A 27,118-nucleotide genomic window follows, 5' to 3' on the forward strand; every position below is an offset into this window, starting at 1 on the left:
GACATAAGTCATAACTCATAACCTCTTTGTAGGATGTGGCTTTCACGACCAGATACAATATGCACGTCGGCTTATTCTCTTAAATTTTCTATATAGTACCTTATAAAAATAAACCTAGTGATTTTTGGAAACTAATTTTCAGAGTTTTTGAAAGTTGTAAACTAATTGGTTTTATGTTTTAAAACATAACCAATTTATTTTTCTATATAGATATAAGATACTGCTACCTAAGGTTGAATAGTTCATTATCTTTTAAATTTTGCATTTTAACCCAAGTTTTAAACTTTATTTCACATTTGCTCTGAATTTAAAATTTTATTAAAGTTTAACCCCAAATTTAGTTTGTTTTTAAAAATTTATTTTTCTACACCTTTTTAAGACTTTTTTATAATGATTTAAAAAAAAATTCTTAAACATTTTTTCAATTAAAAAAATTACAATATTTTTTTAATTTTTTTTCAACTTTTGCATGGCTCATATATATGATCAAGCCATTGGTTTTCGATGATTGTGTAACACTTGGATTTTATGAAATAACAAATATTATTTAAAGTTAGAAGAAAAATAAAACAAATATTTTTCACATTGATCATTGTTTTATTATTTTCTCTAACTTAAAATCATTTTTTAATACTACATTATCAAGTTGTTACCTATCTTATATGAATGTTCGTATTTGGTTTTAAGGAATCAGAATGGTTCTGTTTAAACTTATTTATTTTTGTAACAAATAGAGTAAAAAATGACGCAAATGTTTTTTGTGTTAACCTGTGCACGAGACAAGTTGTTTGTGAAGCATTTCATCAATTTTTTTGTGAGAACATGCACACATACACACACAACGCACACATAAGAGACCTGTCGCTTAAAAAATAAATATAAAAGAGAAACGCCGACAACTCTATGTCGACGAAAACTTGCCCTAGACAAAGTGGGCTATAACCGGGGGATTTTGTCTACACAAACGTTATCAATGCGAAAAATCATCTCTAAAAGCTATTTAAGAGACATGTGTACCTATACATAAGACAAATGTTTCTTGTAGTGATAAGTGAATTTTTTTCAAATATTAAAAGATTAGAAAAATTATTACTTGAGAAGTATTCGGGTTGGAGTTAAAGAGATATCCACATGAATAACAGTTTAGAGTTTTGTTTCAGACAAGTTAAATGTGTATTTTCAAAATGAAGGAATTACTTGTCATCACGTAGTGACTCACACTCCAATAAACAGCGTGGCCGAAAGGATGAATAACATAACTATAGAGAAAGTATGGTTTGTGCTCTTGACCTTCAAGTACTTGCTATGTTATCAACCAATCCTCTTCACAAGGAATTGATAAGGAGACTGACATTGAGTCGTGATCTATAAATGCATTATCCACTAGTTGAGTATATGTCTATAACGGAAACTGTTAAAGAAGCTATTTGGTTGAAGTGTTTAATTAGATAACTTAGTGACATGTTGAAGGCCAATATTGTGTACTGCGACAATCTACGGGAATTCTTCTGACCGATGTTCAAATATTTCACGATCGAATGAAACATATTGATATATGTTATCACTTTATAAGAGAGATCATTGCTAGAGGCGTTTTCATTGTAAGCAAGTTCAGTACCAATGAAAATCATACATATATTCTTACAAACACATTATGATAGCCAATTTTAACTTATGTTTGAACTTAGTAGGTGCACGTAAATGCAATTGAGTTATGAGGCTTTTGGTGGAGAATGCAATTTACATTTGAGGATATTTTTGTTACAATTTCTCATTTGAGGTTATATGGAGAATTGAGAATTTAGAGTTGTTATGTGGTTTTCAATTTGTTGATGTTTTTTACTTTGGGACTTTGAGGTACAAATTTTTGAAATATGCCTCCAAAAGTCTATGTTGTGTTCTCAAATTGGATGAAATATGCCTCCAAAAGTCTATGTTGTGTTCTTTACTTGGATGTAGTAGGGTTGTAAACAAAAGAATTGAACAGTAACCAACTGTTCGTGAACCGTTCGACAGGAAGTTCATTTTTGTCCGTTTATTTAATTAATGCATGAACATGAACAAAAAATTCCCGTTCGTTTAGTTAAACGAACGAACATTAATAATGATCTCGTTCATTCAATTATGTGTTTATGTTGTTTGTTTACATTCGTTTATGTTCATTCGTATAAGTTCCTTTTACGTTAAATATATACTTAATTATGTTTGATTACATTACTATATTATATGTTCATATATGTTCAATTATGTTTTTTTATTTATCTTTTTTCATTTATGCTCGATAGTTTATGTTCGTTTAGCATGTTCACGAACAAACATGAACAGTGTAATTTGTTAAATGAACGGACATGAACAAAAAAAACTCATTCATTTATCCGTTCGTGTTCATTCATTAGTTCGGCTAACTTAAACGAATGAACATGAACAAGTCCTTGTTCGTGTTTATTCGGTTTGCTTACAGCCCTAGATGTCAACATTAGAACCATCAGCTTCAGACTTCTCGCCTTTAGACCTAGCAGCTTGAAGATTACTTGAGTTGTCCATTATTATGGTTAACTCTCCATCTTCTTTAGGCATAAGTATCTGATTAATTAATGAATTGTTGCCTAGGATATACTCTTATCTCTATAAATACCATAGTTAAGTTGATCTTGTTATTATAAATGTAAGGTTAGGTCTCTTGTATTCAATGTGCAAAAAATAATGACTTTCACAACATTGTAATCATCTTATCGAGATAGTGAATTGGTTGTCATCCCATACCCGTGATTTTTCCCAGATTGGTTTCCACATAAAATCCCGATGTTTCTTTTTCTTTCGTCTTATTTGTTTTTGTTACTTTATACTGTTGAATCGTTAACAATCCACATTCCGTTTAAACAATTATCATACTACTTCGATCGTGTATGTTCCTGGTGGTATTTGACTTTATAGTCTTTGTGATTGTTCTTAATCATAACCAGATAATTGTGGTCTTATCTCCAACAAGCATAAAAAAATAACGACATCAACATCAAAAAGGCACTGGCATAATATATGTTTTATAGCAATGTACTTTGCAGTTCTCCTAAAATAGTAGTATAGTTTGCCAATTGAAACTTTCTATAATTACTCATTATAATATATCGGGATAACTACAAAACTGAATACGTGAACTATAAGGAAATAACTCAACTTTTATCTTTTTATCCAAATTACTAGAAATTTTGAAAAATATTATTTTGACTTTGTATAATATAATACTAGTTGTGATACCTATGTATTACATGGGTTATATATATATATATATATATATATATATATATATATATATATATATATATATATATAAGGTCAAAATATTTGAAAACTTTGAATTTATAAAAAAATATAAGAAAAATAATGAATTATTATAATGAAAATGTTTTTTATCTTTTAAATTTATAAAAAGTAGGAGGATATTTAATTTCTCTTATACAAATAATTTAAATAAAAAAAATAATGAACTTTAATATTAGAAATTTTGAAATTAAAAAATAAGTTTATTAATGAAATTGATATCAATTTATTACTACATTTATTGCAATTATTACATTAAAATATTATGTGAAATTTAATAAAATAGAAAAACTCATAAAATGACATGTGAAAAAAATGGATAATGTTATAAAAAAAACCTTAAATTTGGCAGAAAATGTCGGTTTTACCCTTCAGCAGATTTTTTGTTCGTTTATACCACAAACTTGTCATTTTTTTGTCGGTTTTGCCCTTGTTACCTGCAATAGCAGGTTTCCAGGTTACTATGAATTTTTTTTGCGAAAAAACCCTTTAGTTTATAAATATTTTGCAAAAAACCCTTAAGATTATAAACATATAAAATATAAATATATATTCAAAATTTTATAAAACTAAATAGTTTTCTACTAAAACATATTTTTAGCTTTATGTACGGTAAATTTTATATTTGTTCGATATAAAGTTTTTATATTTAAATTTTAAAAAACTTACCTAATTTTATCAAAATTTAAATATATTTATTAATTAATACGTAAACTTTTCAAAGCAACATTAAAAAACGTCTGTTAGCTAATAATAATATGACATTAGTTAAATTCAATTAATTTTTTTAAAAGAAAAATAAAAATATTTTATATGTTTAAAATGTTTATATTTATTTTTGATGTTTAAAATGTTTATGATATTTTTATAAAAAAATATGATAATATTATTATGTATTTAAACATATAAAAATATGATATGTTAGTATTTCTGAAATACAAACTTTAATATTTTTATTTACCTTTTAAAGAAATTAATTGAATGTACTTGATACCCTATTATTCATATTAACTATTTTAGCATAATTAATTATTAACTAAAAAATGTTTTTTAATTTTGTTTTGAAAAGTTGAAGTATTAATTAAGAAATATATTCAATTTTTGTTAAAACTAGTTAACTTTTTTAAAATTTAAATATAAAAAGTTTATATCAAACAAATATAAAAGTTACCGTATGTAAAGCTAAAAATATGTTTCAGTAGAAACCTATTTAGTTTTCTCAAAATTTAAATATATATTTATATTTTATATGTTTATAATCTTAAGGGTTTTTTTGTAAAATATTTGTAAACGTCAGGGTTTTTTTGCAAAAAAATAATTCATAATAACCTGAAAACCTGCTATTGCAGGTAACAAGGGCAAAACCAACAAAAAAAAAATGACAAATTTGCGGTATAAACGAATCAAAAATCTGCCGAAGGGTAAAACCGACACTTTCTGCCAAACTTAAGGATTTTTATGACATTATCCCGAAAAAAAAAATTCAAAATAACAACAAAATGATATTTAACAAATTGAATGAAAATGTGACAATTGACAAAAAAAAAAAAAAAAAAAAAAAGTTAGAGAGGATTTTTTTTATCTAAGTTGCAACAAATATCAAAATTTCTTTATCTCTTGAATTGGAAATGTTTACTATCATTGTTTTTTTCAAATAAATGACACTTTTATGCCATTGTATGGTAATCGAAATTGTTTTTTCTATGATTCTTCAACATCTTTTATATCGGTACAAATCAAAATATTTTCTCGAATTTAATTTTGAAGATATAATATAAAAAAAAAAAAAAAAAAAATCAAAGGGGTAAAATAGTTTTTTTTAAGTTTGATGTGGATCAAGTTACCAAACAAGGTCAAAAGTACAAAATCCCTAACTTTAAAACTTCATGGACGACACCCACAAAAATCAACAAACGATAGGGATCATTTTTGTCATTTTCTCTCTGCAACTTATAACATTTTAGAGAATATCAAAAAACAGGTACATGTATAAAAATACCCACAATTTTATCAAAATTATAGGTTCATTTATATAACGTTTGAAAGAATATCTCCCATAAACTAGTACATGTATAAAAATATCCATAAATTTATCAAAATTATAGGTTCATAACTCTTAAATCCATGGATGGGAAGAACTAGAAACCAACAATCACCACAATTTGAGGTAGATCAGGTTGAGTTGGGTTGTGTCACATCCGACATTTAATTTAAATACATATCACCTTTTAACCTCTATTTTCCTTTACATCTTTCTCTCTCTCTCTCTCTCCTATATACAACGGCAACCGTTATATCATCTAAATTTATGTGATCGGATCAGACAAAAGAAAACTTCTATCATCATCCAATCTTGGATCTCTTTTCTCACATTTCTCTGCATCACCTAATCTTCCTCATCTTCTCCATGAACACAGTTGCGATCTCCCTTTAAAGAAATGGGGGCGTTTCATGCAGATGATGATTACGATTACTTGTTCAAGGTTGTTTTGATCGGGGATTCAGGTGTCGGGAAAACCAATCTTTTATCACGATTCTCCAAGAATGAATTCAGCCTTGAATCCAAATCAACCATCGGGGTTGAATTCGCCACCCGTAGCATCAACGTTGATGACAAGATCATCAAAGCCCAAATATGGGACACCGCGGGTCAAGAAAGGTATTTTCATCATTAATTAATTTTTGGAATTCCTAGATCTAACACCACCTTGATTGTATTGTTAATGTCCCCCATCAGCTAGACAGAGTCTCATATATATACATATCTGACAATATATGTATATATCAAATAGGTATCGGGCCATAACTAGCGCGTATTATCGAGGAGCGGTAGGTGCATTGATCGTATACGACATCACACGTAGTATAACATTTGAAAATGTTCAAAGATGGTTGAAGGAGCTTCGAGATCACACGGATCAAAACATTGTGATCATGCTCGTGGGGAACAAAGCGGATCTACGTCATTTACGTGTGGTTCAAATGGATGATGCAAAGGCATTTGCAGAAAGAGAGAATAACTTTTTCATGGAAACATCGGCTCTTGAATCGTTAAATGTCGAGAATGCTTTCACCGAAGTGTTGACTCAGATTTATCATGTGGTGAGCAAGAAAGCACTTGATATTGGTAATGATCCCATGGTTGTACCCAAGGGACAAACGATTAATGTTGGAGGTAAAGATGATGTATCTGCTGTTAAGAAAGCGGGGTGTTGCTCTAATTGATGTTTTAGGTTGAATAATATATATGTGTTTTGTGTAGTGTTAAGGATTTCTTGGTGAAGAATATGTAAAATATTTCAAGGTTTAATTTAATTTGTTTATGCTATATTTTCATATATGTTTATGTGGTGTTAAATAGATCTTAACTGGTTTGAGACATGATACATTTGCAATCTCTGGATCACTTACAAAAACTAGCAAAGAGTCATTGATCTTGAAAAACATATGTTATAATTTTTTTATACGAGATCTCTTTATGACTATAAAGATGTATCATAAAAGAATTTATTCATGTAACCCAAACATAAAAGACAACTATAGATAAAGTTAAACTGATTCAATAAATAGCCTATTTTCTTTTAAATACATAAAACTGCTGCGGAATAACATATCATCTCAAAATTTTCACTTGAGATAACATATTAATGTTTTTCTATTTAAATCACTATACGTGTAAATAAACAAATAAATATTTGCGGACAAAGTAATCGGTTGAGACATTTGCCATTCATCCTTGTTGACTTGGCTCTCTTGTTAATTTGCAATAATTGTGTGGTTGATATGGCGTTTTATAATAAAATCGAGAGATTCCAACAATAATGAAAAACCGAATGTCAAAAATTGTTCAAGAGTGAGCGGAGGAAATGGATCAAATAATGATATAAAGGTGGTAGCTGAAACTTGCATTTTTTATTAGACTGAAAGAAAGGTAAGTGTTTGGAAAAATAGTTGTAACATTTTGAAATATCCAAAATTGTATAAAATAAAATAAGAATAGAAACTCAAACTATAAAAACTCAAACAGGTATGCGATTTTTAATACTACATTGTATTTTTGTTATAACAAAAAAAGTTTTTATTCAAACGACTATTTAAAGTAGATTTTGGAGTTGCCAAACAAACCTAGATGACTAAGCTTTTCGTGACCATTTGTATGATGACATTGACAAATATTAAACAACTTCATACACAAGAACAAAGAGGCTATGCCATTTTATTTTATGTTAATCGTATGTCTAATAATATTGCAACAACAATAATACTCAAACTTCATAAGGGTGATCGGAATCGCTCGGGAAGAGGTGTTTTGGGTTGGCAGTAGTGCCAATACCGTCAGAAACCTCATTTCGTGAACGTTTAGCAGGTTGATGGGTTCTTTTGTTGACCTTTTGTGCGGGTTAAACAACCCGCTGCTTCCCTCTTTCACTACAATATATATATATATATATATATATATATATATATATATATATATATATATATATATATATATGTGTGTGTGTGTGTGTGTGTGTGTGTGTGTGTGTGTGTGTGTGTGTGTCATGTATGTAATATTAGGTATAGAACCATCAAAATTGACTTCATTTTGATTATAAAAACTCATTTTTTTTTCATTGTTAGCTTCTTCCTATTGCTTTTGAGCTCATATTATTTTTGATTTCATAATTTATCTCTAACATCTATGCATTTCGAATGTGTTGTTTATATTAGACCTCTAGTAGGCTTCGTAACTTTCTTTAACACCTACCATATGTATATTTGCATGGTTCTTTTTTATGTGTTATGAGTATTAGTATAATGAGTTTTTAATGAACAATTTCAATCTTTCACTATAGTTTTCTATATTAAATTTTGATATGAAGACTTATAGGTAGTTGATAATGTAATCTTATACATGGTTTTTGGTGTAAAATTAAATATTTAAAACTCCATAAAAATATGTACTAAACCTATCATCTAGTCATATATAGGATACAAAAAAGATGGTAGAGAGATTTGATTGCAGTTTGTTAAAACTATGTAGTTTTAAATTATTCTATATCTAATATTAGATACATAACAACCACATATTCACTAAGCTATATATATATATATATATATATGTGTGTGTGTGTGTGTGTGTGTGTGTTCAAATGTTTTTAACAACTATTCTGTGCCTGTATGCACCAATAAAAATTCAGGAAATAATTAATTATTAAATAAATCATTTAAGGGTATTATAGTAATCTTGGCATATTTAAATATGGTAGATAATTAATATGTTATTTATTATTCCTTTAAATATGGGATGTAGTCAAAATCTGTTGAAAAAAAAAACCCTAGCTGATCACGTCTACAGCGATTTATCCTCCCTCTCGTTTTCCCAGCATTGGTCCCTGCTATTCAGCGGGGTTTCGGAGGTTTTGGGCTACCGTAGAAGGGGAGATGTGCTAGAGGTTCGATCAGAGGGCAGCAGGGGTTCCGATGGGGCAAAGAAATCAACGATGTAGTCGAATCTTCATAGGCCTTGATCGATGGGAACAGAAGAGAAAGAAAGCGAGGGGAGGAGGTATCGATCTCCGATAAGTGACTAGACCGAAGAACAAAGGGAGAAGCAACGGGGTGGGGCTGTTGCTTCGATCGAAGCAGGTCAGGAGGTGGAGAGGATGTGGTGGTGGTCGCTGATTTTTCTTATCAGGTGAAATCTAGATATTTTTTTTATTCATGTCTTCCGATTATGGTTTTGGTTAATTATTTATATGTTGATAATAAATTCCACTAGAATTTTGCTGTTTTATTTTGATAAAATTTTAATATTTTATATGTTGATAATGTATTCTAACAGAATTTTGCTGTTGCATTCTAACAAAATTTGTGATAGAAATGGCTTGAAGAATGGCTTAAAGAACTGATGGGAAAGGTTTAAAGAATGAATTAAAGAATGATCACACTCAATGTTTAAGAATGTTGTTATTTTTTAAGAATTACACTTGTTATTCTTTCAGAATGTTGTTATTATTCAAAGAATCACAATTAATTGTTTGGTATATTATTAGTTCAAGAATCTATTTTATGTATTCTTTTTCAAAATGTATTTAGTAGTTTATGATTGACATTATGTTATTCTGACAGAATATGTTATAATGTAGTTATTTTTCAACATCGGATTCCAGAACTTTGTTATTATTCAATAATATTCTAATAGAATAAAATTCTGAAAGAACATCATTCTAACTAAAAAAATATTCTGACAGAATAAATCGGTTATTTTTACAAATTATGTTAGAATTAAAATTGAATTAATTAAAAAAAAATCATATTTTTAAAATTAAGAGAATTAGTTATCCATAAATATCCGAAAATTTTCTTATATATATATATATATATATATATATATATATATATTCATCAATGGACATAATTTGAAAGTGTATGACATTACAATAGGATAGCATGTACCATATAATCACATAATAGTTAGTAAAAAACAAAATAACCTAAGCATATATATATATATATATATATATATATATATATATATATATATATATATATATATATATATATATATATTAAAAAATGTTATGTTTTATTTTATTTTTAATTTTCAAATTTAATTAATAACTAATAGTGATGTGACCATTAGGTTGGGAAAATTGTTATTTTTATGTAGTATGTGTTGAAAAGGATGGAAGAAAGAGGATGGAGAAAAGGTTGAAGTGGAACTGCTGAGGCGGTAAATTAAATATATTGGAAAATATCCATTGGATCCTCCATAACAACTCGATGAGAGAATGTAACTTGTACATAACATTTTAAAAATACTTGAAGGTACAGAGACTATTTTCATTGATGATCTCCCAGAAAAATTCATGCTCACACCATATGATCTTTTATATATGATACAAGCAATAAATATAAAAATAAAACGGGACAACGGTAAGCATATTAACAATATGATTACAAATAAATAATGATCTTTTATCATATACTAATTTGAATATATTTTTTTGTTCGTTTGTTAACTCTTAACGATGAATCTATCAAATTATATATTACATACCATCAACATCTTAAAGAAAATGAAATAAGATTGTTTAACCAAAGTGTTATTTCATTATATTTATATGATAATAATAGAATATCAATGATATAACATTGTAGACGAAATGTTAGGGACGGAAACCCTAATTGCTAATTTCAAACAGTGCGAGCCTATGATGCAAATGTAATAGTGGTTGTTGGCATTGTTTACGGTAAATCTAGCGGGATTGGTGGTTTGAATTGAGATTAGGTTTTGGATGTCGCAATTGCCGTATGCCTCCTTCGTTACTTCTGCAACATTATGAAATCCATTAACAAAATTAAAGACAATAGTGTCATCGATTTTGAAGATATGGTTTAGTGACCACATAACATAGAGACCCTCATTTTGTGGCACTGCTCAACCAAAGGAATCACCAACGACGTGCTATGTTGCCACCGAGTGATTGAACTCCATGAATACGACTAACATGACTATAATCAGAAACAAACTTTGCTTTAGGTTTGTCATTCTTGATTAATTATGTGTCTTGTAGAGGGAAGGCATAAGAGAATAAGTTTTGGGTGTATTTATAGGAAATTATAGTTGTAAATGTTTATTGCAGAAATGAATGGTAATTATTAATTAATTTTAGGTATTCATATACTAGTTTACATTTGTAGATATTTATTGCTGACATTAAGGGTTATTAATTCTAAGTATTCAAAATGTGATTTCGACATGAATGAAATATTTATTTTAGACTATGATTGATTACATGTGTAAAGATTGTATATTCTTATATGGCCAATTACTAAAATATCAAATAAGAAAATGATTTCTATTTTTTTGAAAAAACTTTAGTAAATTAAAAAATCACCTGTTTTTACAAAATCAATTTTGTAAAATATCATTGATTCATTGGCTTTATAAAATTAAATTACGATATGATTAGCCACTAATTTTGTTATGGCTCAAATAGAAGAAAAACGAGTCGTCTTTCATTTTCACTGAATAATACAAAACATTATCTCTCTATTTAATGCAAAATTTCATTTAATGATGAAAAAAAGAGTTATTCATTAAAAAATTAAAATGAACATAATCCTCCATCACCTATACCCTCCAGAAAATATCATAAAAATAAAATAAAAACCTAACTCACTAAAAAAAACTCATAAATTTACATTTTATTTTCGTAACAAATATAACTTTTGAAATATATTAAAATTCCTAGTCATGAATAGAGGTGGCAAAAATTGACACGACACAAAATCCGACACGAAATAAACGGGTTTGCGTAAGATATTTCAACTCGTTTAAATAAACGAATTGACACGACACGACACGAAAGTTAAATGTGTAAGATTAGGGTTGAGAATTTCAACTCGAATATGACTCGAAAATGACTCGTTTATTTATATGCATGTTTTTTGAATTATTTAAATAATCTAGAAAGATACAAAACCAAAACCATAAGCAAAATAAAACCTTCGAATTGAATTGCTTTGTAATGTTGAAATGACTTAGCCGTCTAAATCAAGACTTCATTTCAGTTTTTCCATTCTTTCCCAAACTACTCGGTCTTTTTCATTACTCTCACATCCTCATGACCTTGTCATCCGCTTCCCCAACTCCCACTCTTTTAATTTTGTCATCTGAACTTGCTATTACTTCATCTATTCTGTCTCCAAATTATTAGTTTTTCCTTTCCGCCTACCCAACTCCTACTCTTTCAACATGCTCAATCTTTTAACCTCACATGACACGACATATTTCAAGGTATAGCCCTACCCCGAAACCTGACACGAACTCGACACGCAAATAAACGGGTTGACACGACACGACACGTTAATTAAATGGGTCGGGTTAGGATCGTGCACTTTCAACCTGTTTAGTGTTTCGACACGACACGACACGATTGCCACCTCTAGTCATGAGAATACAACTGCTTAATACGTAAGGTCATTAGTTGGAGAGCGTGAGTTCAAACCTCATTAGTATATCTCTTTTTTTTTTTTCTTTTTGCAAAACATGACTTTATATGGATTCAAACCCACACCCTCATTAACTAATTGTGTTAAATCCATCTTCAAATAAAATATAATAACCACAAAATTTATAGGTGTGGGAAAAAATATGTCTATGTATCTCTTTAGCAAGTTTGATGATCATTTTGTTATATATTCTAATTGAACGGTTGCCTACAATAACGGACGAAAATACTATGTAGATCGCTTACGAAACCTAACAAAGAGTCATTGATCTTGAAAAAAATATGTTATATTTTTTTATACAAGATATCTATACGACTATACGGATGCATCATAAAAGAATTGGTTCATGTGACCCCAAACATATAAAACAAACATATAAAGTTGAATTGGTTCAATAAATTAAACTATTTTATGTTACCTTTTGAACACATAAAACTACTACATAATGACATGTCATCTCATAATTTTCATTTTAGATAACATATTCTTGTTTTTTCTATTTAAATCACTATACGTGTAAATAAATAACATTTGAGGACAATGGCAATCAGCTAAGACATTTGCCATTCATCCTTGTTTGTTGACGTGGCTCTCTTGTTATTTTGTCATCAACATGTGGTTTATGTGTTGTTTTATAATAAAATTGAGAGATTCAAACAATAGTGAATGACTGTCAAAAATTGATCAGAGTCATGGAGGAAATGGGTCAAGTACACATGTAGATGAAGAGGAAAATCTAGGGATATATTTGAGCGTTTTCGGGTGGCAGTCGGAAACCGGAAGCTATATTTTTTATTAGGCTTTTATAACACTAAATGATATAATTTTATGTGTGCACACCTAGATCGCCCGAGTATCTTGGCCTAGCGCACAAATCAAGACCACCTCAACCCACCTATACAACAATTAGAGGAAATCCTCAATGTACAACCTAAAACCCTCGAGTTGACCAAAAGTCAACTTGGTCAAAGGTGAACGGTCAAAGTCAACAGCCAAAAGTCAACACAGTTGGCCACCGTGTCGTGGTCAAGCTTATGCCACGCCGTGACATTCTCATGAGAAAACAGTCGAGAAGAACCTTTTCTATACGTCGTGGTGAGCACACCACCACGTTGTGGGATCTGTTCTGGACCTCTTAATAGATTACCCTTAATTCATTAAGCCTCATACTCATCCTTTCTAGAAGGATTCTCTGTACCCATAACCATCATAAAAAAACCTTGCTTTATGAACATGCATGTCAAATACATGTCATACATTCAAGTTAGGTCAAACTAAGAAGAAACATGTCAAAAACTCAAACATGGAACCAAAACTTCATGGGACTTCAGATCTAGAACATATAGTCACATAGAGACCTCAAGGACCTATAAACTTGTCAACTTTATGGAATCCATCCACTCAAACTAACACACATGAAGAATAAGACTCAAAATCTAGATCTAGAAGACTTGAGACAAAAAGATATAAACATATGGACTTATAAAGGTCCAAGATATGCACAAGAAGGTGGTGAAGAACTTTGCTTGCTGAATCCTTGCACTTATAGCCCCTTCTTTATCTTTAATACCACAAAACACCACCAAAAAGCTTCAAGATGTCAACAATGAAGGCTAAAGTTTGTTTCTAGATTTGAGAGGGTAACGGAGGTTGAGGGTGAGCAAACCTTAGCCATCACAACCTTTAAATAGGGTTTTACGCCCAAAAATTAGGGTTTTGCACCCCAAACATCGCCACGTCGTTGTGTATTAAAATTGCATGCTTCATATCAGATTTGACCACGTTGTGGTGCTTCCTCCACCATGTCGTGGTCACCAAAAGATTCCACATTTTAAAGGTAAAATAATGATACAATTTCGAAGGTATAATAATGATACAATCTTACAATCAAATTCGTATAATATGTCACTTGCAACCCCTGTATTTTGTAAAATGATATTTTTCATCTATTTACTTTTTAAAATATCACATTCACCCCTTCCCACAAAAATATATAGATAAAAGTGAAAGAATGCAAGGATATGTACCTGCAACATCGCCTGTTGGAGTCCTGACTTCTCCTGTCTGACACTGCTGGATTCTTGGCTTTTCCTGTCTGAAACTGCAGGCACCTTCACTGCTCCTCCCGTACTCCTTGGAAAGTCGGCCTTCTTGTGGCCCACCTGATCGTAGTGAAAACATAATGGGCTTGCCCCCTAAGAACAATATCTGCTGACATGACCAACCCCACCACACTTGTAGTAGCCTAAACCCTTGGAACGACAAACTCCCTTGTGCACTTTCACGCACGTGCTGCACTGACTCCGGCCCTACCGTCCTTTCACCCGATGATCAGAAGTCTTGGGTCTCTTCCCGAGACCATGTACTATACGCACCTGGCATGACCCTCTCTTCCCAAGGTGATCTAAATTGATCTCGCATCCTCAGACTCTGGAAGTCATATCCTTCAGGGTCTGACACCCTGTCACGCTCACTATCTCACTTACCAAGGGCTGAACTGCAACAGCAGGAACATCCTCTGCCCCAAACCGGGTCACAGAAGACATATTCTCCTATTCAGAAAGTGCAATAGATCGCGCAATTAATTCCCAATAGCTCCTTGTTACTCGATACAAGAGATCCAAGGCGAACCGAACCTTGGCTCCTATGAGGTAGGGACTAGTGCGGAAAACACCTTCCATCTCCTCAATCCAACACGAACTCAAAATCTTGGCAATCCTTCCATCGACCGGCTCACCACCTGAGTCGAGATCCAATCCTGAACCAGAACCGCCTCCCTGATTGCGCATCCCCAAACTGAAAAACCACAATTAACATACTGCCTAGCATATCAAGGTGCTGGCTTACCCTTTCAGTCTCTTTCAACCGGTAACTTTGTATATCAAGGGTCTGCCCCTTCGGTATCTTTCAACTGGTAACTGTCTGGCATATCTGGGTGTTGGCCTACTCCTTCGGTCTCTTCCAACCGGTAATGGGGACTATTTCACCCCTACTACTACCACATATCATCCTACTACCTAAACACATAAGTCACATACTTCCTAGCATATATGGATGATGGCCTACCCCTTCGGTCCTTTCGACTGGTAACGGGGTCTATCCCACCCCTCCTACCATTATCACATAATATCATAGCATACTAGCATATAAAGCATAACATATAGTGGCATACCAGACAATTATCACTAAGAAAATCATCTCTACTATAATCAACTACTAGTGGAACGACATTGGTGCCCCACTTCTACTAGAAGGTAACTCACCTTACACTGCTGAAGCTCATTGCAGGAAATCCTTAGCTACTGCCCTGGCAACTCCTTGGGCCATCAATACCAAAATATCACCCAATAGAAATTGGGTTCCAAACCATGATCCATAATCCTTACTTGGGGTGAAATGACTATTTCACCCCGACCCATCAAGGCCCAAATTATAAAATCCATGAAAGTCCATCAATAGCCTAATTTTCCAACTTGTGCCTAAACCCTTACATGAAACCACCCTTTAGAACCCATTCTATACTTCATAACCCTATAGGGGTCAACCTTAGGCAAAGTCAGGTCAAGGTCAAAGCCAACATCCAAGTCAAAGTCAACGCTCCGAGTTGACTCAACTCGTCGAGTTTTCCTTTAACTCGTCGAGTTCCTATAAACCATAGAATCGTGATACCACGAATCAACTCATCAAGTTCTCCCTTAACTCGTTGAGTTATTTCCTTTTCAACAGAATCGGGACATACTCACATCAACTCGACGAGTTCCTTTGTGAACTTGTTGAGTTCTTCAGTCTGTTAACCATTCTTAATGCATTAAGCCATTTCACTCGAATCCAACAGCTCTAAACCTCAAGTCCTTTCCATTATGATGTCTAGAAGGGTAAAGTTCCAACTTTACCCCCAAGAATCATTTACTAAGCTTAAAACTCAAACCCTAGTTTCTTTTAAGGTTGTCTTGATCCATTAAACCCCCTAAACTCCTACTACAATCCACCAACATACAGATCTGATGTCCCAAGGTGGAAAAATTACGTAAAGTTTCCAACTTTACATTCAAGCATGCTAGAAACACCCTCAAATGTCCATTTTTGGCTTCATAATGGACATATTGCATGAATGGAACATGGAGGCCATTAAAGTTTGCAACTTTAAGCCTCAATGGGCCATATAGGGGTTAGATCTATCCCATTAACCCCTGGAACCCTCTTCTCTTCGTACTATTTGATTAAAGCCCCAAAACTCAAGCTAAAACTTCAAGAAAAGAGATCTAGTACATTATTGGTCAAACTGACGACTTTAGGGTTTTGGACGATGGAGGCTGGAAATGAAGCCAAACCCTAGAGCTTAACTTTCTAAAATAGGGTGTAAAACCCCGATTTAGGGTTTCTCAAACCGCAACTAACTCGTCGAGTTGGTCTCCTCCAACTCGTTGAGTTGATCTTCGAAAATTTGTGTGACTCATAATTCCTACACGTCGAGTTTATGCCTTAAACTCGACGAGTTGACCTTTAAAAATGAGGTTTTATTTTCCATAATAAGCCTTCTAGATTCCAGGTGTTACAACTCTCCCCCACTTAAATTAGATTTCTTCCTCGAAATTGCTCCGTATTGGCACTCATATCAAAGCAATCAATCCTGATGACCATGATCGGAATTTATGCACATATGATGGCCTTCCCAAGGCCATCGAAACCGAAACGAAACTCCTACCCCGAAATAACACCCGAACCTTCATCCCTTGCAAACCGTCTCTACCTCCTAAGACCTGAATCTGCAATATCATGACTCCTCAACAGCTCGACCGTGTTGAACCAACTCTTTATCAATCTCTCAACTTATAGCAAAACAATCATAACCCTTCCAACTTTGATCATACATCAAAGTATCTAGATCTACTAAAACAATCCTTAGATTAATTCTTCAAGCTTGGTGAAGAGCGACTCTTCAATCTCTCAAATAAAACCAATCCTACTTCACCTGGAATCCGGAACCTAAGGTCCCAGTGGTCTGACCCCTTGTCAGACCCCTCACACCGAACTGTCACCACTCGCACTGGTGCTAACAAATTCATTGTCCATAAACAACTACAAAACACTTATACTCGACAGAAGGCTCCGATAATCCTTCAAGTAGCATATTCATCCCTGCAGCGGTTAGACTCAGACGAGAGTTGCGCAACAGGGTTATATCAACTACTCTGAGATTATTTAATCCCACTGCGTGTGACTTATCACTTCCCAATCAATCAATTACTCCGTCCTTACCTACAAAACTAAAACATTAGTACCGCCCGAGACACCGAAACTGCCTGAAACACTGAATTGCCTGAAACATTGAACTGCATGAAACAATATGTTGCATCCGGGCTGCTTTCCAAAATCCACCCAGACTTCTGGTCTCAATTCGTTTGACAGTCATCTGAAATGTCGGGTTACACATGAATAAAATTAAATATAATATATGGTTTAATGTTATTTATAGTTGTTATTGCTAATTAATTTTTTAAAATTTATTTGCTTAATTTTTAATTTCTATCATTATAATTATTTAAAACATCAAACAGTGTTTTTTGATTTTAAATGCAACAATATAATCATTTATGTTATTTTTAACTATTGTTATTGTAAGTTATTTTAAGCTAGTTATTTGAAAACTTTTGACGATTATAAAATATCTTTAGGAAATGTTTTAGTTAAATTGAGATTACAATTTAGTTTTTGCATTTATCACTACAATTTATCACTTTTAACTATTTACAAAATATTTTTTGGTTGGTTTAAGTTAAACTAAAATTTATATTTAAGTTTACCATGTAATGTTGTATTTAAATTAATAATTTAAGTATTTTTTACAAACTGATTCAAAGTTGTATCTTTAAAATGATAATGGTTTACATCTAACAATATATTAAAACTAATAAATTAAGTATAATATGTTAAAAGTTAAAAAATATAACTTTAAAAGTAGAAGTAAATATATTATTTTAATATTGAAATTTAGTTTATATATGATTACACTTCAGTTTTGATATATATTAAACCTTATTAACCTACTTATAATTATTATTATTATTAAAAACAAATTGAAAAGTCATGAGAGTTTCAAATGAATGTGGTGAAAGGAAAAATGCATGGGAGTTTCAAATGAATGTGGTGAAAGGAACAATGTTTCCTTTATAAATACACTAGATACTAGATGAATTTCCGCACGTTGCGTGGCTCAAGTTAAAAATATATGGTTAAAATATTGAAAAAAATAAATGTTTATAATAGTTATGTTATTGACATTAACTTTGACATAATATTTTTACAATAATATATATATATATATATATATATATATATATATATATATATATATATATATATATACATATATATAATCTCAACTATTTTGAACAATAATATTCATTGACATCCCACCTTCCTCATTAATAGAATTTAATATAATTATCTATTTAGTATTATTTTTAACAATTGTTATGATTGATTAACTAAAATTTTTATTTATGCAATTATTTTCTAATTTCATTAATGATGTTCATTTAAAATACAATTTATTCGTAGCTAACGGTATGTAATTTATAATTTGATGTTATTATCATTTAAAATTACTGTTCAATAATTTTAAACCAATTATTATTAGTAATAAGTTAAACAAGACTTTTAAGAAACATTTAACATTATTATTCAAATATGAAACACATACTAAATAATAAAGTGATAAGATTAATAATTTACATTCCAAAAGAGACTTGCATGGATAATATGACATATATCCATGATTTTTATAATTTGATTTTATTATTTTTTATTATTGTTCGTTAATTTTAAAACCACTTATTATTATTAATAAGTGAAAGAAAACTTTTAAAAAGCATTCATTATTATATTTAAAATGTTAAGCATATACTAAAATACAAAGTGATAAAATAGACAATTTACATTTAAAAAGAGATTAACATGGACAATATGGATCATATGACATATTCGTGATTTTTAATTAATTATTGCTTTGAAGCAACACAAACATACAAACATATATACAATATTTAATTAAATACTATCTATATCACATTTCATAAGATATGATCGATAACATGAATCTAATCTAATTTACATTAAAATTTCAACCACAACATACAATGATTGTCTTAAAAGAATACTTAAACCAAGTAAAATTAAAAAAAGAAAAAAAGAATTAATATATAACAAACTTACAAATTAAAAACATTAACATAATAACATGGCTCGAAAAATGATCTAAAGCCCTCAAACCAACATAAAAACCTTTAGACTTGTTTCCTTTATGAATTTTGTATGTGATTAATATTTGTGTGTCTACTAAAAAAGATTGGTCTTTTATAGTAGACTATCCATTAATTGCTTATTAAACATATTATATAAGTTATAAAACCTTTAAATGGTTAATCATTATTAAGAGACTTTAATAGGAGGTCTCAAATGAATATGATTGGAGTAAAAATGCCTCATGGGAGTTTCAAATGAAGAATTTTAAGAAACATTTAACATTATTATTCAAATATGGAACACATACTAAATAATAAAGTGATAAGATTGATAATTTTCATTCCAAAAGAGACTTGCATGGATAATATGACATATCCATGATTTTTATAATTTGATTTTACTATTTATTATTATTGTTTGTTAATTTTAAAACCACTTATTATTATTAATAAGTGAAAGAAAACTTTTAAAAAGCATTCATTATTATATTTAAAATGTTAAGCATATACTAAAATACAAAGTGATAAGATAGACAATTTACATTTAAAAAGAGATTAACATGGACAATATGGATCATATGACATATTCGTGATTTTTAATTAATTATTGCTTTGAATCAACACAAACATACAAACATATATACAATATTTAATTAAATATTATCTATATCACATTTCATAAGATATGATCGATAACATGAATATAATCTAATTTACATTAAAATTTCAACCACAACATACAATGATTGTCTTAAAAGAATACTTAAACCAAGTAAAATTAAAAAAAGAAAAAAAGAATTAATATATAACAAACTTACAAATTAAAAACATTAACATAATAACATGGCTCGAAAAATGATCCAAAGCCCTCAAACCAACATAAAAACCTTTAGACTTGTTTCCTTTATGAATTTTGTATGTGATTAATATTTGTGTGTCTACTAAAAAAGATTGGTCTTTTATAGTAGACTATCCATTAATTGCTTATTAAACATATTATATAAGTTATAAAACCTTTAAATGGTTAATCATTATTAAGAGACTTTAATAGGAGGTCTCAAATGAATATGATTGGAGTAAAAATGCCTCATGGGAGTTTCAAATGAAGACTTTTAAGAAACATTTAACATTATTATTCAAATATGGAACACTGCTAAATAATAAAGTGATAAGATTGATAATTTCCATTCCAAAAGAGACTTGCATGGATAATATGACATATCCATGATTTTTATAATTTGATTTTACTATTTATTATTATTGTTTGTTAATTTTAAAACCACTTATTATTATTAATAAGTGAAAGAAAACTTTTAAAAAGCATTCATTATTATATTTAAAATGTTAAGCATATACTAAAATACAAAGTGATAAGATAGACAATTTACATTTAAAAAGAGATTAACATGGGCAATATGGATCATATGACATATTCGTGATTTTTAATTAATTATTGCTTTGAAGCAAAACAAACATACAAACATATATACAATATTTAATTAAATATTATCTATATCACATTTCATAAGATATGATCGATAACATGAATATAATCTAATTTACATTAAAATTTCAACCACAACATACAATGATTGTCTTAAAAGAATACTTAAACCAAGTAAAATTAAAAAAAGAAAAAAAGAATTAATATATAACAAACTTACAAATTAAAAACATTAACATAATAACATGGCTCGAAAAATGATCCAAAGCCCTCAAACCAACATAAAAACCTTTAGACTTGTTTCCTTTATGAATTTTGTATGTGATTAATATTTGTGTGTCTACTAAAAAAGATTGGTCTTTTATAGTAGACTATCCATTAATTGCTTATTAAACATATTATATAAGTTATAAAACCTTTAAATGGTTAATCATTATTATGAGACTTTAATAGGAGGTCTCAAATGAATATGATTGGAGTAAAAATGCCTCATGGGAGTTTCAAATGAAGAATTTTAAGAAACATTTAACATTATTATTCAAATATGGAACACATACTAAATAATAAAGTGATAAGATTGATAATTTTCATTCCAAAAGAGACTTGCATGGATAATATGACATATCCATGATTTTTATAATTTGATTTTACTATTTATTATTATTGTTTGTTAATTTTAAAACCACTTATTATTATTAATAAGTGAAAGAAAACTTTTAAAAAGCATTCATTATTATATTTAAAATGTTAAGCATATACTAAAATACAAAGTGATAAGATAGACAATTTACATTTAAAAAGAGATTAACATGGACAATATGGATCATATGACATATTCGTGATTTTTAATTAATTATTGCTTTGAATCAACACAAACATACAAACATATATACAATATTTAATTAAATATTATCTATATCACATTTCATAAGATATGATCGATAACATGAATATAATCTAATTTACATTAAAATTTCAACCACAACATACAATGATTGTCTTAAAAGAATACTTAAACCAAGTAAAATTAAAAAAAGAAAAAAAGAATTAATATATAACAAACTTACAAATTAAAAACATTAACATAATAACATGGCTCGAAAAATGATCCAAAGCCCTCAAACCAACATAAAAACCTTTAGACTTGTTTCCTTTATGAATTTTGTATGTGATTAATATTTGTGTGTCTACTAAAAAAGATTGGTCTTTTATAGTAGACTATCCATTAATTGCTTATTAAACATATTATATAAGTTATAAAACCTTTAAATGGTTAATCATTATTAAGAGACTTTAATAGGAGGTCTCAAATGAATATGATTGGAGTAAAAATGCCTCATGGGAGTTTCAAATGAAGACTTTTAAGAAACATTTAACATTATTATTCAAATATGGAACACTGCTAAATAATAAAGTGATAAGATTGATAATTTCCATTCCAAAAGAGACTTGCATGGATAATATGACATATCCATGATTTTTATAATTTGATTTTACTATTTATTATTATTGTTTGTTAATTTTAAAACCACTTATTATTATTAATAAGTGAAAGAAAACTTTTAAAAAGCATTCATTATTATATTTAAAATGTTAAGCATATACTAAAATACAAAGTGATAAGATAGACAATTTACATTTAAAAAGAGATTAACATGGGCAATATGGATCATATGACATATTCGTGATTTTTAATTAATTATTGCTTTGAAGCAAAACAAACATACAAACATATATACAATATTTAATTAAATATTATCTATATCACATTTCATAAGATATGATCGATAACATGAATATAATCTAATTTACATTAAAATTTCAACCACAACATACAATGATTGTCTTAAAAGAATACTTAAACCAAGTAAAATTAAAAAAAGAAAAAAAGAATTAATATATAACAAACTTACAAATTAAAAACATTAACATAATAACATGGCTCGAAAAATGATCCAAAGCCCTCAAACCAACATAAAAACCTTTAGACTTGTTTCCTTTATGAATTTTGTATGTGATTAATATTTGTGTGTCTACTAAAAAAGATTGGTCTTTTATAGTAGACTATCCATTAATTGTTTATTAAACATATTATATAAGTTATAAAACCTTTAAATGGTTAATCATTATTAAGAGACTTTAATAGGAGGTCTCAAATGAATATGATTGGAGTAAAAATGCCTCATGGGAGTTTCAAATGAAGACTTTTAAGAAACATTTAACATTATTATTCAAATATGGAACACATACTAAATAATAAAGTGATAAGATTGATAATTTTCATTCCAAAAGAGACTTGCATGGATAATATGACATATCCATGATTTTTATAATTTGATTTTATTATTTATTATTATTGTTTGTTAATTTTAAAACCACTTATTATTATTAATAAGTGAAAGAAAACTTTTAAAAAGCATTCATTATTATATTTAAAATGTTAAGCATATACTAAAATACAAAGTGATAAGATAGACAATTTACATTTAAAAAGAGATTAACATGGACAATATGGATCATATGACATATTCGTGATTTTTAATTAAATATTGCTTTGAATCAACACAAACATACAAACATATATACAATATTTAATTAAATATTATCTATATCACATTTCATAAGATATGATCGATAACATGAATATAATCTAATTTACATTAAAATTTCAACCACAACATACAATGATTGTCTTAAAAGAATACTTAAACCAAGTAAAATTAAAAAAAGAAAAAAAGAATTAATATATAACAAACTTACAAATTAAAAACATTAACATAATAACATGGCTCGAAAAATGATCCAAAGCCCTCAAACCAACATAAAAACCTTTAGACTTGTTTCCTTTATGAATTTTGTATGTGATTAATATTTGTGTGTCTACTAAAAAAGATTGGTCTTTTATAGTAGACTATCCATTAATTGCTTATTAAACATATTATATAAGTTATAAAACCTTTAAATGGTTAATCATTATTAAAAGACTTTAATAGGAGGTCTCAAATGAATATGATTGGAGTAAAAATGCCTCATGGGAGTTTCAAATGAAGACTTTTAAGAAACATTTAACATTATTATTCAAATATGGAACACTGCTAAATAATAAAGTGATAAGATTGATAATTTCCATTCCAAAAGAGACTTGCATGGATAATATGACATATCCATGATTTTTATAATTTGATTTTACTATTTATTATTATTGTTTGTTAATTTTAAAACCACTTATTATTATTAATAAGTGAAAGAAAACTTTTAAAAAGCATTCATTATTATATTTAAAATGTTAAGCATATACTAAAATACAAAGTGATAAGATAGACAATTTACATTTAAAAAGAGATTAACATGGGCAATATGGATCATATGACATATTCGTGATTTTTAATTAATTATTGCTTTGAAGCAAAACAAACATACAAACATATATACAATATTTAATTAAATATTATCTATATCACATTTCATAAGATATGATCGATAACATGAATCTAATCTAATTTACATTAAAATTTCAACCACAACATACAATGATTGTCTTAAAAGAATACTTAAACCAAGTAAAATTAAAAAAAGAAAAAAAGAATTAATATATAACAAACTTACAAATTAAAAACATTAACATAATAACATGGCTCGAAAAATGATCCAAAGCCCTCAAACCAACATAAAAACCTTTAGACTTGTTTCCTTTATGAATTTTGTATGTGATTAATATTTGTGTGTCTACTAAAAAAGATTGGTCTTTTATAGTAGACTATCCATTAATTGCTTATTAAACATATTATATAAGTTATAAAACCTTTAAATGGTTAATCATTATTAAGAGACTTTAATAGGAGGTCTCAAATGAATATGATTGGAGTAAAAATGCCTCGTGGGAGTTTCAAATGAAGACTTTTAAGAAACATTTAACATTATTATTCAAATATGGAACACATACTAAATAATAAATTGATAAGATTGATAATTTCCATTCCAAAAGAGACTTGCATGGATAATATGACATATCCATGATTTTTATAATTTGATTTTATTATTTATTATTATTGTTCGTTAATTTTAAAACCACTTATTATTATTAATAAGTGAAAGAAAACTTTTAAAAAGCATTCATTATTATATTTAAAATGTTAAGCATATACTAAAATACAAAGTGATAAGATAGACAATTTACATTTAAAAAGAGATTAACATGGACAATATGGATCATATGACATATTCGTGATTTTTAATTAATTATTGCTTTGAAGCAACACAAACATACAAACATATATACAATATTTAATTAAATATTATCTATATCACATTTCATAAGATATGATCGATAACATGAATCTAATCTAATTTACATTAAAATTTCTACCACAACATACAATGATTGTCTTAAAAGAATACTTAAACCAAGTAAAATTAAAAAAAGAAAAAAAGAATTAATATATAACAAACTTACAAATTAAAAACATTAACATAATAACATGGCTCGAAAAATGATCCAAAGCCCTCAAACCAACATAAAAACCTTTAGATTTGTTTCCTTTATGAATTTTGTATGTGATTAATATTTGTGTGTCTACTAAAAAAGATTGGTCTTTTATAGTAGACTATCCATTAATTGCTTATTAAACATATTATATAAGTTATAAAACCTTTAAATGGTTAATCATTATTAAAAGACTTTAATAGGAGGTCTCAAATGAATATGATTGGAGTAAAAGTGCCTCATGGGAGTTTCAAATGAAGACTTTTAAGAAACATTTTACATTATTATTCAAATATGGAACACATACTAAATAATAAAGTGATAAGATTGATAATTTCCATTCCAAAAGAGACTTGCATGGATAATATGACATATCCATGATTTTTATAATTTGATTTTATTATTTATTATTATTGTTCGTTAATTTTAAAACCACTTATTATTATTAATAAGTGAAAGAAAACTTTTAAAAAGCATTCATTATTATATTTAAAATGTTAAACATATACTAAAATACAAAGTGATAAGATAGACAATTTACATTTAAAAAGAGATTAACATGGACAATATGGATCATATGACATATTCGTGATTTTTAATTAATTATTGCTTTGAAGCAACACAAACATACAAACATATATACAATATTTAATTAAATATTATCTATATCACATTTCATAAGATATGATCGATAACATGAATCTAATCTAATTTACATTAAAATTTCAACCACAACATACAATGATTGTCTTAAAAGAATACTTAAACCAAGTAAAATTAAAAAAAGAAAAAAAGAATTAATATATAACAAACTTACAAATTAAAAACATTAACATAATAACATGGCTCGAAAAATGATCCAAAGCCCTCAAACCAACATAAAAACCTTTAGACTTGTTTCCTTTATGAATTTTGTATGTGATTAATATTTGTGTCTACTAAAAAAGATTGGTCTTTTATAGTAGACTATCCATTAATTGCTTATTAAACATATTATATAAGTTATAAAACCTTTAAATGGTTAATCATTATTAAGAGACTTTAATAGGAGGTCTCAAATGAATATGATTGGAGTAAAAATGCCTCGTGGGAGTTTCAAATGAAGACTTTTAAGAAACATTTAACATTATTATTCAAATATGGAACACATACTAAATAATAAATTGATAAGATTGATAATTTCCATTCCAAAAGAGACTTGCATGGATAATATGACATATCCATGATTTTTATAATTTGATTTTATTATTTATTATTATTGTTCGTTAATTTTAAAACCACTTATTATTATTAATAAGTGAAAGAAAACTTTTAAAAAGCATTCATTATTATATTTAAAATGTTAAGCATATACTAAAATACAAAGTGATAAGATAGACAATTTACATTTAAAAAGAGATTAACATGGACAATATGGATCATATGACATATTCGTGATTTTTAATTAATTATTGCTTTGAAGCAACACAAACATACAAACATATATACAATATTTAATTAAATATTATCTATATCACATTTCATAAGATATGATCGATAACATGAATCTAATCTAATTTACATTAAAATTTCTACCACAACATACAATGATTGTCTTAAAAGAATACTTAAACCAAGTAAAATTAA

At 28.5% G+C, this 27,118-nt stretch overlaps 1 protein-coding gene across 1 annotated transcript; it reads left to right on the plus strand.

Moving 5' to 3' along the window:
- The first annotated feature begins 5,508 nt into the window (after nt 1-5,508).
- LOC145102007 (ras-related protein RABA1f-like) lies at nt 5,509-6,658 on the plus strand. The gene is made up of 2 exons (XM_079039323.1): nt 5,509-5,977; nt 6,111-6,658. The coding sequence occupies exons 1-2, from the start codon at nt 5,757-5,759 to the stop codon at nt 6,541-6,543; spliced, it is 654 nt and encodes a 217-aa protein (XP_078895449.1). The 5' UTR covers nt 5,509-5,756; the 3' UTR covers nt 6,544-6,658.
- Nucleotides 6,659-27,118: the final 20,460 nt, after the last annotated feature.

Source organism: Lactuca serriola, chromosome 4, assembly GCF_051521515.1.
Source record: "Lactuca serriola cultivar US96UC23 chromosome 4, Lser_US96UC23_V15, whole genome shotgun sequence".
Lineage (NCBI taxonomy): Eukaryota > Viridiplantae > Streptophyta > Magnoliopsida > Asterales > Asteraceae > Lactuca > Lactuca serriola.